At 45.8% G+C, this 14,975-nt stretch overlaps 2 protein-coding genes across 3 annotated transcripts in view; one reads left to right on the forward strand and one right to left on the reverse strand.

The window, feature by feature from the left end:
* The first annotated feature begins 221 nt into the window (after positions 1-221).
* On the forward strand, positions 222-10,241 carry CENPO (centromere protein O). Of its 2 annotated transcripts, none has more exons than XM_081904372.1 (6): positions 222-331; positions 3,133-3,293; positions 3,637-3,763; positions 4,724-4,983; positions 7,070-7,241; positions 9,011-10,241. In XM_081904372.1, exons 1-6 carry the CDS (start codon positions 313-315, stop codon positions 9,190-9,192), a joined length of 921 nt encoding a protein of 306 aa, XP_081760498.1. In that variant the 5' UTR covers positions 222-312; the 3' UTR covers positions 9,193-10,241. The 2 variants fall into 2 exon arrangements, with proteins under 2 accessions (XP_081760498.1, XP_081760499.1); XM_081904373.1 differs by lacking the exon at positions 222-331 and adding an exon at positions 411-501.
* Positions 10,242-11,710: 1,469 nt separating this feature from the next.
* The window catches only part of ADCY3 (adenylate cyclase 3), a 102,238-nt gene continuing 98,973 nt past the window's right edge, over positions 11,711-14,975 (reverse strand). Inside the window, exons 19-21 of the mRNA XM_081903767.1 lie at positions 14,481-14,607; positions 13,587-13,711; positions 11,711-12,828 (exon numbers count right to left, since the gene is read on the reverse strand). Of these exons, the coding sequence (XP_081759893.1) occupies positions 12,646-12,828; positions 13,587-13,711; positions 14,481-14,607 (435 nt within the window). The 3' untranslated portion in view covers positions 11,711-12,645. The remainder of the gene's footprint in view (positions 12,829-13,586; positions 13,712-14,480; positions 14,608-14,975) is intronic.

Here is a 14,975-nt window from a genome sequence, read left to right on the forward strand (position 1 = left end):
CTGGGAGGGGAAAAGAGAGCGAAGGACTCCAGGACGGGAGGGGGGGCGGTTTGGAAATCTCCACAAGAGGGCGGCCATCTTGTTGTACGGAAAGTCCGGCTCGAACGGAAGGAGGCCGCTCTGAGGGTTATCATTCGAAAGCGGGACAGCTTCGAGGACGCCTCACGCACGCGAGCGCGTGACGCACTTCCGCCGCTGGGCGTCGCGCGGGGTTTTCGAACGCGGCGGTTGCCGAGGAGACGGCGGCCTGTTCTTCCGGCGAGGGAGGCCCTCGAGTTTCCCTGTCAGGGTCTCGGCGAGGCGGAGGGGAGGATGGAAGGCGGCGGCGGCGGTGAGTGAGGACGGGGCCGCGACCGGTTCCGGGCATGGAAGGGGCTCCGGGGAAAAGACGCCGTGATCTGTGTATCTGTCTGGGAGTCAAAGAGGAAAGGCTGAAGGCCTTTAAAGGGGAGTCACTGAACGCTCTTATAATTCAAAATATAGCGGTATATAGGTAGGCAGGTAAAGAGATTAAAAGCTATTGAACGCTAATAGAATTCAATATGTGTATCTGTAGGTAGATAAAATTATGCCCTTTCCCCTTATGGGGTATCCAAGAGCCCATATAGAGTCCTTTTGTAGGTTCCCTATTGGTAGGAGAAAATAACAGAGGCCAACCAGAGAATATTGAGAAGCAAAGCAGCTGGTAAGCTTGATCTTTATGGATTTGTTGCAACAGGGTGCTCCCCTCACACGCAGGAAAGGAGGAGGACCCAGAACAATGCTGTGCAAGGCCTTATAAAAACTTTTGAAATTGCCACCCTGTAGATCAAGACCGGGGACGCAGGTGGCGCTGTGGGTTAAAGCCTCAGCGCCTAGGACTTGCCGATCGCATGGTCGGCGGTTCGAATCCCTGCGGCGGGGTGCGCTCCCGCTGCTCGGTCCCAGCGCCTGCCAACCTAGCAGTTCGAAAGCACCTCCGGGTGCAAGTAGATAAATAGGGACCGCTTACCAGCGGGAAGGTAAACGGCGTTTCCGTGTGCGGCTCTGGCTCGCCAGATGCAGCTTTGTCACGCTGGCCATGTGACCCGGAAGTGTCTCCGGACAGCGCTGGCTCCCGGCCTATAGAGTGAGATGAGCGCACAACCCCAGAGTCTGTCAAGACTGGCCCGTACGGGCAGGGGTACCTTTACCTTTACTAGATCAAGACCACCCCCAGAAACATCATACATACATCACAGAAGGGGTGTAACCTAAGACCACCCCCCAGATAAGGCGGTCTAAAACAGAACATTTGCATGTTGTTTTCTCCTGTCGCTTTGTTTATTTCCTGTCTGGCAGGTTACTTGATTGGATTTCTTGGGGAGCCTGGGCAGTCTTGTAATGATAAGGCTCACACCCTTATTCAAACACAGATTAAGACAGGATTTGTGAAGGAAGAGAGAATGGGGAGGCTTTTCCATTTTGATCATGCAGAGAAACATTTGCTCAGTTTAGGAATCAAAATGGTTCCAGGTTGGCTTTCCTGTGCTGATCTATGTACGTGTGGTTATGAACATCGCCATATATCTAAAACCATAAAATTCCTATCACAGTAGGTAGATTAAAAAGCTATTATACGTTAATTGAATTAAAGCTATATGTGTATATAGATTAAAAAGCTACTAAACATTAATAGACTTCAATATATATACTGTATAAAATAATAATAGTAGTAGTAGTAATAATAATTTATTATTTTTACACAGCCCATCTTTTAACAACAACAACAACATTTAATTACAGTAGTTAATTATACCCTACCCATCTGGCTGGGTTTCCCCAGCTACTCTGGGCGGCTTCCAGCAAAAGGTTAAAAATACATTAAAACATCAGTCATTAAAAACTTCCCTAATCAGGGCTGCCTTCATCACATAGTTGTTTATTAACTTGTCATCTGATGGGAGGGTGTTCTACAGGGCAGGCGCCACCACCGAGAAGGCCCTCTGCCTGGTTCTCTGTAACTTGGCTTCTCGCAGGGAGGAAACGGCCAGAAGGCCCTTGGCGCTGGACCTCAGTGTCCGGGTTGAACGATGGAGGTGGAGACGCTCCTTTAGGTATAAAAGTATAATCTATAGATAGATTTTTAAAAGCTATTAAACATTAATGGAATTCAAACTATATAGGTAGGGTAGGTAAGTAGGCAGATTTAAAAGCTATTAAATGTTAATTGAACCAAAAAAATATATATGTATCTCTATAGATAGGTAGCTATAACTATTAAAAAGTTTAAAAGTCTTACATCATGGATGCCAATTTTTCTTAATGGGTAGGGTATAAATTATAAAATTATTATTGTTGACAATTTTATTGTTTTTATTTCTTTTTGTGGTTTCTTGGTTTGTTTTGCAATCAAATAGAGGACAGATTAAATAAACAAGCCACACGCGGGTGGGGCGCAAGAGGTGTGTCCTCTAGTCACTGATATGACAGAGGAAGACCAGAGAAGAATCGTAAGAGCCGGATCAGGCCAGCAACTGGTGCTCAGGAGCATTACTGCCTCAGCTGTGGAGGGCAGAGCACAACACACCTTGGCATGTTGTTTGTATGAGGCTGATTTATCCCACGGATGCTTCTAAATACAGTGGTACCTCAGGTTACATATGCTTCAGGTTACAGACTCCGCTAACCCAGAAATAGTGCTTCATGTTAAGAACTTTGCTTCAGGATGGGAACAGAAATCGTGCTCCGACGGCGCGGCGGCAGCAGGAGGCCCCATTAGCTAAAGTGGTGCTTCAGGTTAAGAACAGTTTCAGGTTAAGAACGGACCTCCGGAAATAATTAAGTACTTAACCTGAGGTACCACTGTACCAGTTTCTGGAAGCAACAGGAGGGGAGAAAGGGCTCTTAGGCTTGGATCCTGCTTGTGAGATTCCCATAATGGGCATCTGTTTAGCTACCATAACAAGGTGCTGAACTATATGGGCCCCATTTGGCCTGATCCAGCAGGCTCTTCTTCCAGTCTTAACTTAAAATTAGAGAAGTTACGAGGTGAATTTAATGGCAAGTTTTGCATTTGACCAGTGCATCAAAGATGCAAATATTCAGTTTTTATCTCTGCAGTAGAATCAAATGGATGCTCCTGCCATTGACTTGCATTGTGGTTCTTTGCAGGTATCTTTTCCCACCTGGAAACGCTGGAAGCTTCTTCCCGCAAGAAACAAAGGGAAAAGAGAGAACATGAGGAGAATGTGGACAGAATGAAAGCAAGGATCAAGGAACTGAGGCGTCAGAGAGATTTGCTGAAGGCCAAATTGGAAGTGTGTCATTCTCAAGTAGGTGCAAGGTGCACCGTGAACCATGGTGAAGTTTAGGCCTATGGCAGCACACGGTTGCATGCACAAGTGGGGAAATGTGCGAAAATTAAATACCGTACGATCAAGTCAGAACAGTTGCTTATATTTATTTAACCAACTTAACATTCTTGTCTTAACCCTTAAGGAAATTGGGTATGCGTAAGTAATCTTTCTAGAAATCCTAGGCTGAAACCTCTGCTGTGGTGGCTTTTTGCAGTTAGAGATGTCCAGGTTCATACATCTTCAACAGCACTTGAACTGGTTTCTGCTTGTAGTGCCAGACATGCCACCTAATAACAGCTGAGCTTGTGGTCTTTTGTAGATTGCTGGAGTCAAAGACAAAACCCAAAGTGGTCCTCTGACTTCTAAGGCTACAGAGATTCAACAAGTCCTTCTGGAGTGGAAGACTGAGAGCGCCAAGGAGTTACTACACGTCTTTCGTCTGACAGGTGATCTCCTCAGTTGTATGCTGCTTGGCTAGGGCTTTGCTGGGTGGAGTCTCCCCCAAGTCATTTTTTTCTCTAATAATTCAGCATTTGGCACCTCTGCTGCAGAACACAGGTTGTGGGGTGGTGCATCCCTTTTAGTCCCCTACTAGCGTCGACCTTTTTTCTTAGTTTTTATTGTAAATGTAAAAAGTATACAAAGTGTGTTGGTGAAATAGGCATTCATCACACTATAAATAACAAATAAAGGAGGAGAAGGAAAGCTTTTAGTTCTAATGAAAAGCATCTTACACTCTCTTCAGATTTTTCATTATAGAAATGACTTGTTTGTGAGCTTATTCTCATACATTATATCTCTCTTGTATGGCTATAATAAATTAACATACATAATAGCAACATCCCAAATTCCAAAAAACCATTCGGACACAGGATAAATATGTTTATTTCTATAAGTAGTTCTTGACATTTTACTGTGGTCAAAATAACACACATTTCAATAATTCTTCCAAATAATTTAAAAGCATATTTCTAGGATCTATCAGTATTTCACAATTTGCTTAATACCCTTTTTTTATAGCAGCCGTTTGTGTGCTTCATTCTCTTCTTCGGACTGCTTCTTTTGTATCCCAAACATTGGGGGTCATCCTGAGCACCTGAGGGGGCAAGTTCCTTCTCTCTTTTCCAATGACAAGGCCTTTGGCCTTTGAGTCTAGAAGGCCAAAAAGGGAACAGAAAGCTTGGGACCAAGCAGAAGCAGACAGTAGCTGGGCACCCTGGATGTTTCATGAAACGTGGACATGTCAGGATCAAAAATAAGAAATAAATTGGCACAATATTAGAGGAAGCTGGAAACTGTCCATCATCTGATGCTCCTCCCCACTGTAAAGGAGCAGTCTACTCTTAATACTCCTGCTTTTGTAAATCTGATTTGTCGCAATACGGAGTAAGGATGTTTTTTCCTAGGCCTCAGTGGGAAGCTGACCAAGCAAGGAGTCTGTCTATGCATCAGCACTGCCTTTGAAGGCACCTACCTGGACTCTTATTACCTGGACCTCCACATACACCAGCCAGTCCGGATCCTGCGCCACTCCGTGCCACCCTTCATCCCCTTGGAGCACATCGCTCGCAAGCATCTGCAGACAGACATCAAGCGCTTCTTGTCTGTGCTCTCAAACCACCTGAACGCTTACGCTGGGAGAAAATTCCAGGCAGATCAGTTACAGGTAGGAGAGACCCTATTTGTGCACTCCAGAGTCCATGTGTGTGAAATGGGGAGCAAGGTTTTTACTCAGCTGCACTGTCTGTTCACTGTAATTGAACGATCGGTCAAAAGGGAGAGCATTACTGAAGGTCAGGGTGGGTGGAGCTGCTGTCGTCTCAAAACTCTGCTTTGCCTTGAGGCTTCTGGCTGTTTCCACCATGAGGAGTCAAGGCCAGGTGCTCCTGGCCAGTTGCTGGTACAATTTGTGTTTCAAACCATGTAAATCACAGGGCAACCCACAGGACTTTAGCACAGCAGAATTTAGGGCAGGAATTGTGATGTCCATTTGTTTAAGATGAGAAAATGAAAAATGAAAAAACCCCAGAACACATTAAAAATACAATAACCAAAATTTAATTATTTCTGTTTGGCTGTCTGTAAAAACCCTGAGCAAGATCATACATGGATACCAAGTACCTAGAACTTGGCAGAAGCACTGCCTGCGACTTGCTAGTCAGAAAAGGCTTTTCTCCATTACATGGAAAGTAAATGGTCCTTGTGTTTGGTTTAGAGGTTCACATTTTGCACAATAAAGACTACAATTCATGTTAAATAAGCAATCCGTATAATAACTGACCTCAAAATTGCACTTGTTTTTTAGAAAGCAGATTTCAAGTCATGCTACGTTGTCATGCATCCAGCTTTAAAAGCATGATTACAGACAAAGATATGTGTGCTTAGATTACAAAAGATGTTGTTTTCGAACTGTTTATGTTTAAGGGACACTACTATAACTGAACTTATTCTGCTTTAAATGGGTAAATATTACTGATTTTGCCTTGGCCCACTGACCCCTCCCACGTGAACTTCAGCATGGACAGTGTCTTCAGACCAGGCCCATGCAGAGGAGAGAGGCAAGCCTCTTACCCTGGACCTCAGAGGTCTAAGGCAGCTGGGGACCCCGCCAAGAGCCAATTGCTTTTTTGAGTTTCAAACTGTATTCTAAAAAGGCCTCGTAGAAGCTCTGCACAAGCCTGCTTTAGACACTCTTAATACGCACTATGCAGGCTGGCCACTGGGTGGCCTTGGACAAGTAAGCTTTGGCCTGATCTGCCTCACAGAGCTCTACGCAATATTTAATACAATAATAATAGAGATTTTGCTAAAGGCCATGATCCTCAAAGTGATACACTGCTGGCTGCAGGGGGAAGCCTAGGTTCTTCTCTCTGTAGCTTTGTTTTCTCTCATAAAGGACATGGGGCAGTATCCAGCCAACATGCTCCATCATTTCAAGGATTTCCGCTTGCGTAGTGGAACTCCACCCTCCTCCTTCCATGCCCCCTAAATTTGTTCTGTGGATTATCTCAAGACTCTGCAGCTGATTTGGGGAAGGTGCAGAGAATGCACAATGGGTGGGAAGCTGCATTCTTGCACTGGCAGAATGAGTTCGTTGGATGCCACCCATGGGGTTGGAATCCACCAAACAGTCACTGATTCAGCTGCATTCATTTGCCTGCAGCCCACACCTGTTGTTAGCCGCTCTGTGGATTATCCCTCATGCCCACAGAAATGGGAGCAAAAGGTTTCCTCTGTGATTGAAGGCCAGTTGAGTAAAACCATCTAGTTGGATCAAGCAAGATGCATGCAACAGGGGAGCGTAGCAACACATCGTCCCAATTGAATGAGTGGCAGCCCAGGAAAAAAGCTGGATTTTTGAGTGTGGGATTCGGTGCATCTTCCCCCAGAAGGAGAACAGTTGTATCCAACACAAGATTGTTCTGTCCAACACCTCTGGTCAGGATTAAGCCAGGGAGCGAGATTGAAACCTCATTCTCTCTTTACTTTCTCCCCCACCCCCAAACAACAACAACCTCCTGGAATAAGAACTGTAATTTGAATTGCATTTCCAAATCCGGCACAAACTTCGATAACCTCTGAATAAGGCAGGCTGGTGCTTTAGAACAAACTTATCCATCCACACATTTGGGAAAGTGGTATGTGGTTTTTTTACAGTGGTTGACCTTTGACGACAACCAGGCTGCTGCATGCAGAGCTGAGCTTTTCCTACAGATCTTAGTGGTTCTACAGTTGCCTCTCCTTACTTGCAGGAGCGTTTTGCTGCTTTCCTCGAAGGACATTTGCAGGGGAATTCCTTATACAACCTACTTAAGTTTAACTACGGTGTGGCAGGAGGAGATCAGACTTTCCCATTCACAGCAAAACTAACTTACGGAGATCCTATGAGTGCCTTCCCAACCGAGGTCACTGTTGCATGTAAAGGTGAGAGAACTGCAGCTTGGGGTTGGTAATCTACTATATACTTTAGAAAGTTGTTTGTCCGTCTCCCTCTGCCTGTCCGTCTGTTCTCTATGCGTCCAAAAGCAGCTTAGAATACCATCGCCCAATTTGATTCCTGAGATGTAGGTGCCAGTTTTTGTCAACTTTTGAATATTGTCTGGCTCTATATTGATTCAAGATGGCAGACTGAACCATTCCAAGTGCCACTTATTTGGGCACCTCTGAAGGTAATCGTTGCCCAAATTGGCATGGTCCCTGAGATGAAAGAGAGGATTTTAGTCTATATTTGGATATTGGCAGACACCATTTTGAATCAAGATGGTGGACTGAACGGTTCAAAAGTGCACACCTCTTAAGATACTGTTCATGCCCCTGCTGGAGGAATTTTCTTCAGAAGAGGACTTGGCACTTCCCAGAGCAAAAGTTACAGAGGAGCAGGCGGATTCTATGGGCAATGAGACAGAATAGGGAGATGCAGATATGAGGGGATCACGGAAGCCCAACCTCCAACATAAGGCACAGGGTTCCTCTGCACAGAATCGGAAGTGAAGGCTGAGCTTCAATGCTCACAGGTGAGGCAAAGAGTCTGCCTACACCTGTAAAAAGCTCGTGGATATCTTGATGTATTAAGCTAGGATTTGATTGTGCAAAAAAGAACCAAAGAGTTGAATCTTCAAATACTACAAACTCCTAATAGCCTGGCCAGTGGTCAGAGTTCTAGGATATGTAGTCCAGCATCATGTGAAGGCCCACAGGTTCCTCACCCGTTTTGAGCAGTCCTCTGCAGAACTCACAGAAATAGTATATAAAGGTAAAGGGACCCCTGACCATTAGGTCCAGTCGTGACCAACTCTGGGGTTGCGGCGCTCATCTCGCTTTATTGGCCAAGGGAGCCGGCGTACAGCTTCCGGCTCATGTGGCCAGAATGACTAAGCCGCTTCTGGCGAACCAGGACAGCGCACGGAAACGCCGTTTACCTTCCCGCCGGAGCGGTACCTATTTACCTACTTGCACTTTGATGTGCTTTCGAACTGCTAGGTTGGCAGGAGCAGGGACCGAGCAATGGGAGCTCACCCCGTCGCGGGGATTCGAACCGCCGACCTTCTGATCGGCAAGTCCTAGGCTCTGTGGTTTAACCCACAGCGCCACCCGCGTCCCTAGAAATAGTATATAGAGTGTGGCTAAATAGCACAACACATTTGCATGAATTACATTTTCTGGGTTTGTGTTTTAGTTGCTTCTTCCGAAGAGTTCTTACACTCAAGATATCTTGCTGTAAGTGTAGAAGACTAGGGCTTTTGAAATAAACAATACTATCACCATGTGAGGTTCCCCTGGCTGTCTTTCCCTATACTGCCATTTACTTCATTAAATGCAAAAGATAAACATTCCCCCTTTTTATGAGTGTGTGAACAAGCTGTGAGGATGAGTGGGTGGCCCTTGGTCTCCAGGGAATATGCATGCAACCCAAAAAAGAGAAAGAAAGGTAGTTGCAGGGTGCCTTTTCCTGCTAATGATGTAACCAATGAAACCATCCTTATAGAGTCCAGATTAGCTTGTGAAAACGACATGTTGAGAAACTCCTTTTGGGGTATATTCTCTCTCCACCATGTGTAGATATTTGGGACAACAACAAAGCCAAGTCACTTCTCCAGAGTCTGGAGGAAATAAGTTGTGTTGGGGAGGGAGGCTGGCTGTTTTGTACTGTAACCCTCTACTCTTCCTCCCACCCGCTTTTTCTTCTTCAACAGAAAATTCTCCAGCCTCTATGCTAGACATGGCGGCAGTTCATTTGCCCCTGTTCCAAGAGAAATCTCTTCATGAAGCTTTTCATTGCATCACAACCTCAGAAGAAAATCAGAGCCCATCTTCTTTACCGGGTTTGCCTGCCCCTTCCACAGGCGTGACTTCCGATGAGAACACGGCTCTCTGAGATTGCTGCAGTGTGAATTACCTATCAACAATGGCACTTCAAAGTACTGCAGATCGGCCCTACACAGAAAACCTGTTCCCTGTGTTACTGAAAAGATGCCTTCTAAGAAGCTGGCTGTTTGGAGTTCTCTGCCAGCCCAGTGGGAAAAGTGTGCACCTCTAAAGTAGTGTGCGTTATTGAAGCGTGATGGAAGCAGCTACCGGCAAAAGATTCTGCTAGATGCTGCTAATCCAGTTATGGGCGTGGCAGGTTTTTTTCACTTTCAACCTTTGTGCTTTCTATGACATGTGGGAGTCATTTCCATCCCATATTCTTCCCATGAAAGGGGCCAAAGCGGGTTCACGTGGCAGGATTCACACGAGAAACAGCTCTTTTCTTGTATTTCCTTTGAGGTCGGCTAGAGTGTTTCGATGCTGCAATTTTTAATGCAAAGCGCGAGGAAGCTTTTTGGCCACTGACCATCTCCAAAACAGCTGCCAACCATGCAAAAGCAGCTTGAACTACATGGAGAACCTTAAAATGTAATACTGAGTTTCCTTTTTTAAAAAATTAAATGTTTCTACTTTCATAATATGTTCAAAAGCAAATTAATTGCTCACATGGACAGTAATGTGTACTTCACTGGTGAGGATATACAAGAATCTGTAGCATATGTGCTTATTGATATCAATCCTATATTGCTCTTTATAAAAGGCCAATATAGCTCTAATATTTTGCTGCCGCGTTTTTTTTCCTGTTAAGCATCTGGTCTCCATTAGTTTTGCCATCAGGGAAACCAAGGCTATTTTGGGCCTGTAACCAGGCCCAAACTCAAATAAGCAATTTCATGCAATCTCATCTTGAAGCTGGACAAACATCACTCACTTGGGCAGATTCCCTAAGACCATGTCTTCCCATTTCTGCATGCTAGTTGGCTTTTTGTTATTATTCTACTCTTAAAGTCATGTCACATCCCAGAGTTAACTAGCTTGGTATTCTGTTTCAAAATACCGGCACTAATATATTTGCTAGAAATAAGTTGGTTAAATAAAATTAACTTGTTAGTGCTAGTGGTTGCTTCAGCAGGCTCTTTAATAAGTAGCAGTGGCTGGTAGCGGCTTGAATTCCAATCAGGCCATGGGGGTGTTTTTTAGCAAAAGTTAGCACTGGTGGACATAACAGAGGTGGGAGGAAGGGTAGGGCAGGTGACACTGAGCAAAATGTTGGGGCAGCACAGGGCCAGGTGAGCTCAGGATTCCTAGCCCTCTGATTCCACGCATCACCTTATTAATAAAAAAAAATTCCTTCCAGTAGCACCTTAGAGACCAACTAAGTTTGTCATTGGTATGAGCTTTAGTTGGTCTCTAAGGTCCTACTGGAAGGATTTTTTTTATTTTGTTTTGACTACGGCAGACCAACACAGCTACCTACCTGCATCTATCACCTTATTAATGCCCCTCTGATTTGTTCAGAGGTGAGACATCAGAGCATGGCATGTGTTGTCGAGACTTGGCTGGCTGGACGTGTGCCAGGACCTTCCAGCTGGGTGCTGGTATGTTCCTTCTGTACAGAGTCCGTCCTGCTCCCAAGGAACTTCTTGGACATGGCGTGGAGGAGACACCACAGACTTAAAAAACTTTGGGACATGGATTCTTCCACAAGAGCACCCTTAACAGGACTCCAGCCTTGTAATAGTAAGCCTGATCTACTAAGGTGATTTCATAACTAACATGGGCACATGCTTCAAGCAAGCGCACTCACTAGGGTATAATGCAGTCTGCCTCTGAACGCCAGTTGCTGGGATCACAAATGGGAAGAGCAAGGCTGTTGTGCTCACGTCCTGCTTTTGAGACCGAACAGGATACTGAACAAGATCACTGGCTTGATCTAGGAGGGCTATTTTGGAATAGGATAAGCACCCCTGTATGTCTTCAGCAGCAGGCAGAGGCATTTGCCTCAGTTTCAGGAGCTTGTGTTTTTACTTATCGCCGTCAGACCTCTTCCTCTACTGAGTCTGCAGGATCCCATCTGCAAAGCAACTGGAAGCAAGGGCTCCCTCACCACTGCCCTCTGTTACCTGGATAAGGAGATTCTGCATTCAAATAGCTGCACTTTCTAACTTCTGCAACAGGAGGAATAGGCAAGCAATGTGCTGCATATCCTCACTGCCTTGAGACCTTCCGCTAATTGTGGAAGAAAATATCTTCCCATCAGGCTCCTGAGCGCAACACTGCAAGGAGGGCCGTTCTCTAACACTGCCATCCAAACCAGCTGCTTGCTCCTGCTCAGAATGGTTTGCTTTTCAAAAAATCACGAACTGTCGCTCTTAGGCTTCATTTTGAGACGTGGAAACCTGTTCTTTAAATGAAAGCTGTTATTCTCAAATATCCACCACTCCAGAGCCAGTTCAGCCATCCAGCCAAACTCCACACTGTCCACTTGTCTGCTTGTGGTATAATGGCATCTCTGTGGACTCTGCGCAAGGAAACTGAGCGTTTTCGCTCCCACGCCACCCCCAACAAAGACGAAACAAGACACCTTGTAACTTTAAAACCAAACTGATTCTATTTGAGAAACTAGAGAAATAATTACAGGTTGTATTTCAACTTAACAATCGGATGAAGGTGTAAAAACAGTCTTGGGCCAGGCTATATAAATCTCTCTCTTTTACAGCATCTGTAGAGGTGAGGGCAGAAAAAAGATGCAAGTTGTGGCTTGAAAGAGCCACCTCACTCTCAGAATTAAGACGCAATTAAAAATATAAAGTTAATCTGTATCTTTTATATATATATATATTTATATATATAATATATCTGAAATAGGACATCTTCTTAGTCTCAAAAGAAATAGATTGCACTTGCTCTCTCTCCCCACCCCCTTTTCTCCTACTTACCTACAGTGGTTTTGTGGCAAAAGGTGAGCTCCAAAGGTAACGAACGAGCAAACCAACTGCAAATCTCATTTGGCTTTCTCTCCCAGCCTGCTTGCCATAATACCCACCCTGAGTTGGCATTTGTTTCAGCAGAAAGCTCTATGCAGAGACCAGGCACGTGGAAAATTAAGACCATATCCCTTGCCCCTTTCTTGGACTAGAAAAGGTAACATAGCCAAGGTTGATCCTACTCAAGCGATGCTGCACTGGAAATTCTACTCCCGCTTCCAGACCCAAATGGGCAAGAGCCCGTGTGTTTGTGCAAGAGACAGGAATTCCTCCCCTCCTTACTCCTCTGCAGTCGACGTCACGAGGCAAAGGCAGGCACTGCTGTCAGAGGGAGCCCCTTTACAAATAATAACCCTCCAAGAAGAAAGGAACAGGCAAGGGGAGGGGGTGGTTTCCTGTAAATCTAATGGTGTTAGTGGTGTGTATATCAGTCTCCCGCCCGGAGTAGGGGGTGCCGAGAACTGCGCCTCCTCGGGCAGCGCAAGAGGCACCCACCCTTTTCCGCAACGGACGCATGCGAGGCCCAAGAGGTATCATGAGCTGTCAACCACCTGGTGAGGCAAAGTCACGCAAGAGCCGTTGACGAAGGATCCTTGTTTCTCGCGGCCTTTCATGAAGTAGGTCAAGAGGTCCCCTTTGCCCTTGACGAAGATGTGCCCTCGGCGCACGAAGCGGAACCCGTACTCCTTCAGAATGAAGTGGGTTTCCTCCACCACCTGGAAAAGAGGGAGAAGGTATGGATGCAACCATCTGGCGGGACCAACCCTGCAAAGCTCCCTCCCACCATCTGATGTCGAGGGGACTCCAAACTGCATCAGTCGAGCCAATGACAAGGTATGGCAAGAGGCGCCGAAAACATCTGCAGGGCAGCAGGTTGGCTGCTTCACCCCATCCTGTCTTGTATTGACGAGACATCAGATTGACAGAAAGAGAATGGGCAGGAAGTGGTACGTTCTGGAGGGGAGCTGGGTTGCTTGGGCTTAGATGTTGCCACCACCAACAGCAGCCAGAAAGAGAAAACATCTGCTGGAGGGCAATCCCATGGAAAGGGCAATGTGAGATCTGGAAATGCCATGTGATTTGATCACACAATCCATAAAGCACACAATTAAACAGTGCGCAAGGAATCTGAAACCCAAGCTGTGCTTTCAGCCTTGCTTTCCCAAATAATGCTCCTAAAGACGGGAAGAGGGTAAAGAGATAGATACAGGCATAGACTTCAATAAGCCCTTGAACTCAGGGTTGCTGGGCTGTTTTGACCCTGCACTCCTCTGAAGCGCCTGGGAGCTGTGACGGCCATTTAGATGGAAAGGGTGGTTTGTGCAAAATGAAAAGTATGGCTGGCTCTTCCTCTCTCCTCTAAATGCACTAACAAGGTGTGGTTTTTCAACTAATATTTTGGAGAACCTAAGGCTACCTTGGAAGTTTTGTGTGAGTCACTCTCATTCCCACCACCCTTCACAACCCTCCTCACCTGAATATTCCCCATGACGCCTGTGGACTCCATTCGGCTGGCCACGTTCACTGTGTTCCCCCAAATATCGTAGTGAGGTTTGCGGGCACCAATGACCCCTGCAAGCACTGCCCCCTTATTCATGCCTGCCAAAGCCATGAGAGAGAGAGAGAGAGAGAGAGAGAGAGAGAGAGAGAGAGAGAGAGAGAAAATGTACTTGTTTATCATTTATGTATTTCTTCTATACCTCACACCTTTGTCTCCAGGGAACTCAAGGTGGCGTACATTGTTCTCCCCACCCCCTCATTTAATTCCCACAACAACCCTGTAAGGCAGGCTAGTCTGAGAGGCAGGCTAGACTGGCCCCCACTGTCACCCAGTGAACTTCACGGCCAAGTGGGGATTTGAACCTTGCTCTCCAAAATTCTAGTCCAACCCTCTAGCCACTACAACACACTGGCTCTCTGTTCAAATTATATGTGCGTACTTCTAAAAGTCTTTGCCCCAGTGTGCAGGGCCAAACTAAGAGGAGGTTGGAGAACGCAAGAAACCCCTTGCCAAATCAAACCAAGATGCCTCAAGGAAGCCCATATCCAATTCCCAGATGACCACTCCCATGCTTCCTCTGCCAGCAACATGTCAAAGTATACTGCCTGAAAGGCTCTGTTTTGGTATTGAGGCTTAGGGCCGCTGATGGACCTCCCCTCTCCATGAATCTGCCCAATCTCTCTTTAAAACCACCTGAGCCCGATGCTACCACTGCGTCTTGCAGCAGTAAATTCCGTAAAGCTATTCAGTGTTATTGTTTGTCCCGGTTCTCCTGTCAGCCAATGTCTGTGAAGGACTCTGTGTCTGGTACAGCTGGGGGAAATGTTTATCTGCGTTCTTTAGGCTCTGCCGAAATCTTCCACTTGCCTATTCTCAGCATGAAGTTATTGAAGGACTGATAGTTGATATTCATCAGTGTCTCCTTCATGGCCAGGGCGAAGTCAGCAAGATCTGCCAAGTGCTGCCAGCGCTCCTTTTCCGAAAGATCTTCCTTCTGAGCCGAGCAAAGGAAGGAAAGCAGACAGGATTAGGTCCCCCAGGGCAGCACAACTCCACACCAAAGTACTTCACGAGCCTCCTGAGCAACAGATCCTCTATTCTTGTTAACACAATGAGTTACTCTGCACATCTCCAAAGGGAATGAATACAGCCAAATTTTATTTATTGAACACTAATGCTCTTTCTTTATTCCTAATATTCTGCACATTAACGGAAGCCCATTTGTTAATTCTGAAATGGATTCAAAAAGTCTTTTTCAAGCATTGAATGAGCAGAACCTGTGACTCCTCTCTCTTCCATAAGCTCCTATATCTAACATTTCCCGGCTCCTTATCAGAGCTCTGTCATTCAAAACAGAGGAGC

Source organism: Podarcis melisellensis (assembly GCF_964234715.1).
Source record: "Podarcis melisellensis genome assembly, chromosome: 3".
NCBI lineage: Eukaryota > Metazoa > Chordata > Lepidosauria > Squamata > Lacertidae > Podarcis > Podarcis melisellensis.

Excerpts from the sequence above, each read along its gene's own strand:
- CENPO (XM_081904372.1), top strand. Across the intron at positions 4,984-7,069 it reads TCCAGGCAGATCAGTTACAG|GAGCGTTTTGCTGCTTTCCT; the intron begins GTAGGAGAGACC and ends CCTTACTTGCAG. Across the intron at positions 7,242-9,010 it reads GGTCACTGTTGCATGTAAAG|AAAATTCTCCAGCCTCTATG; the intron begins GTGAGAGAACTG and ends CTTCTTCAACAG.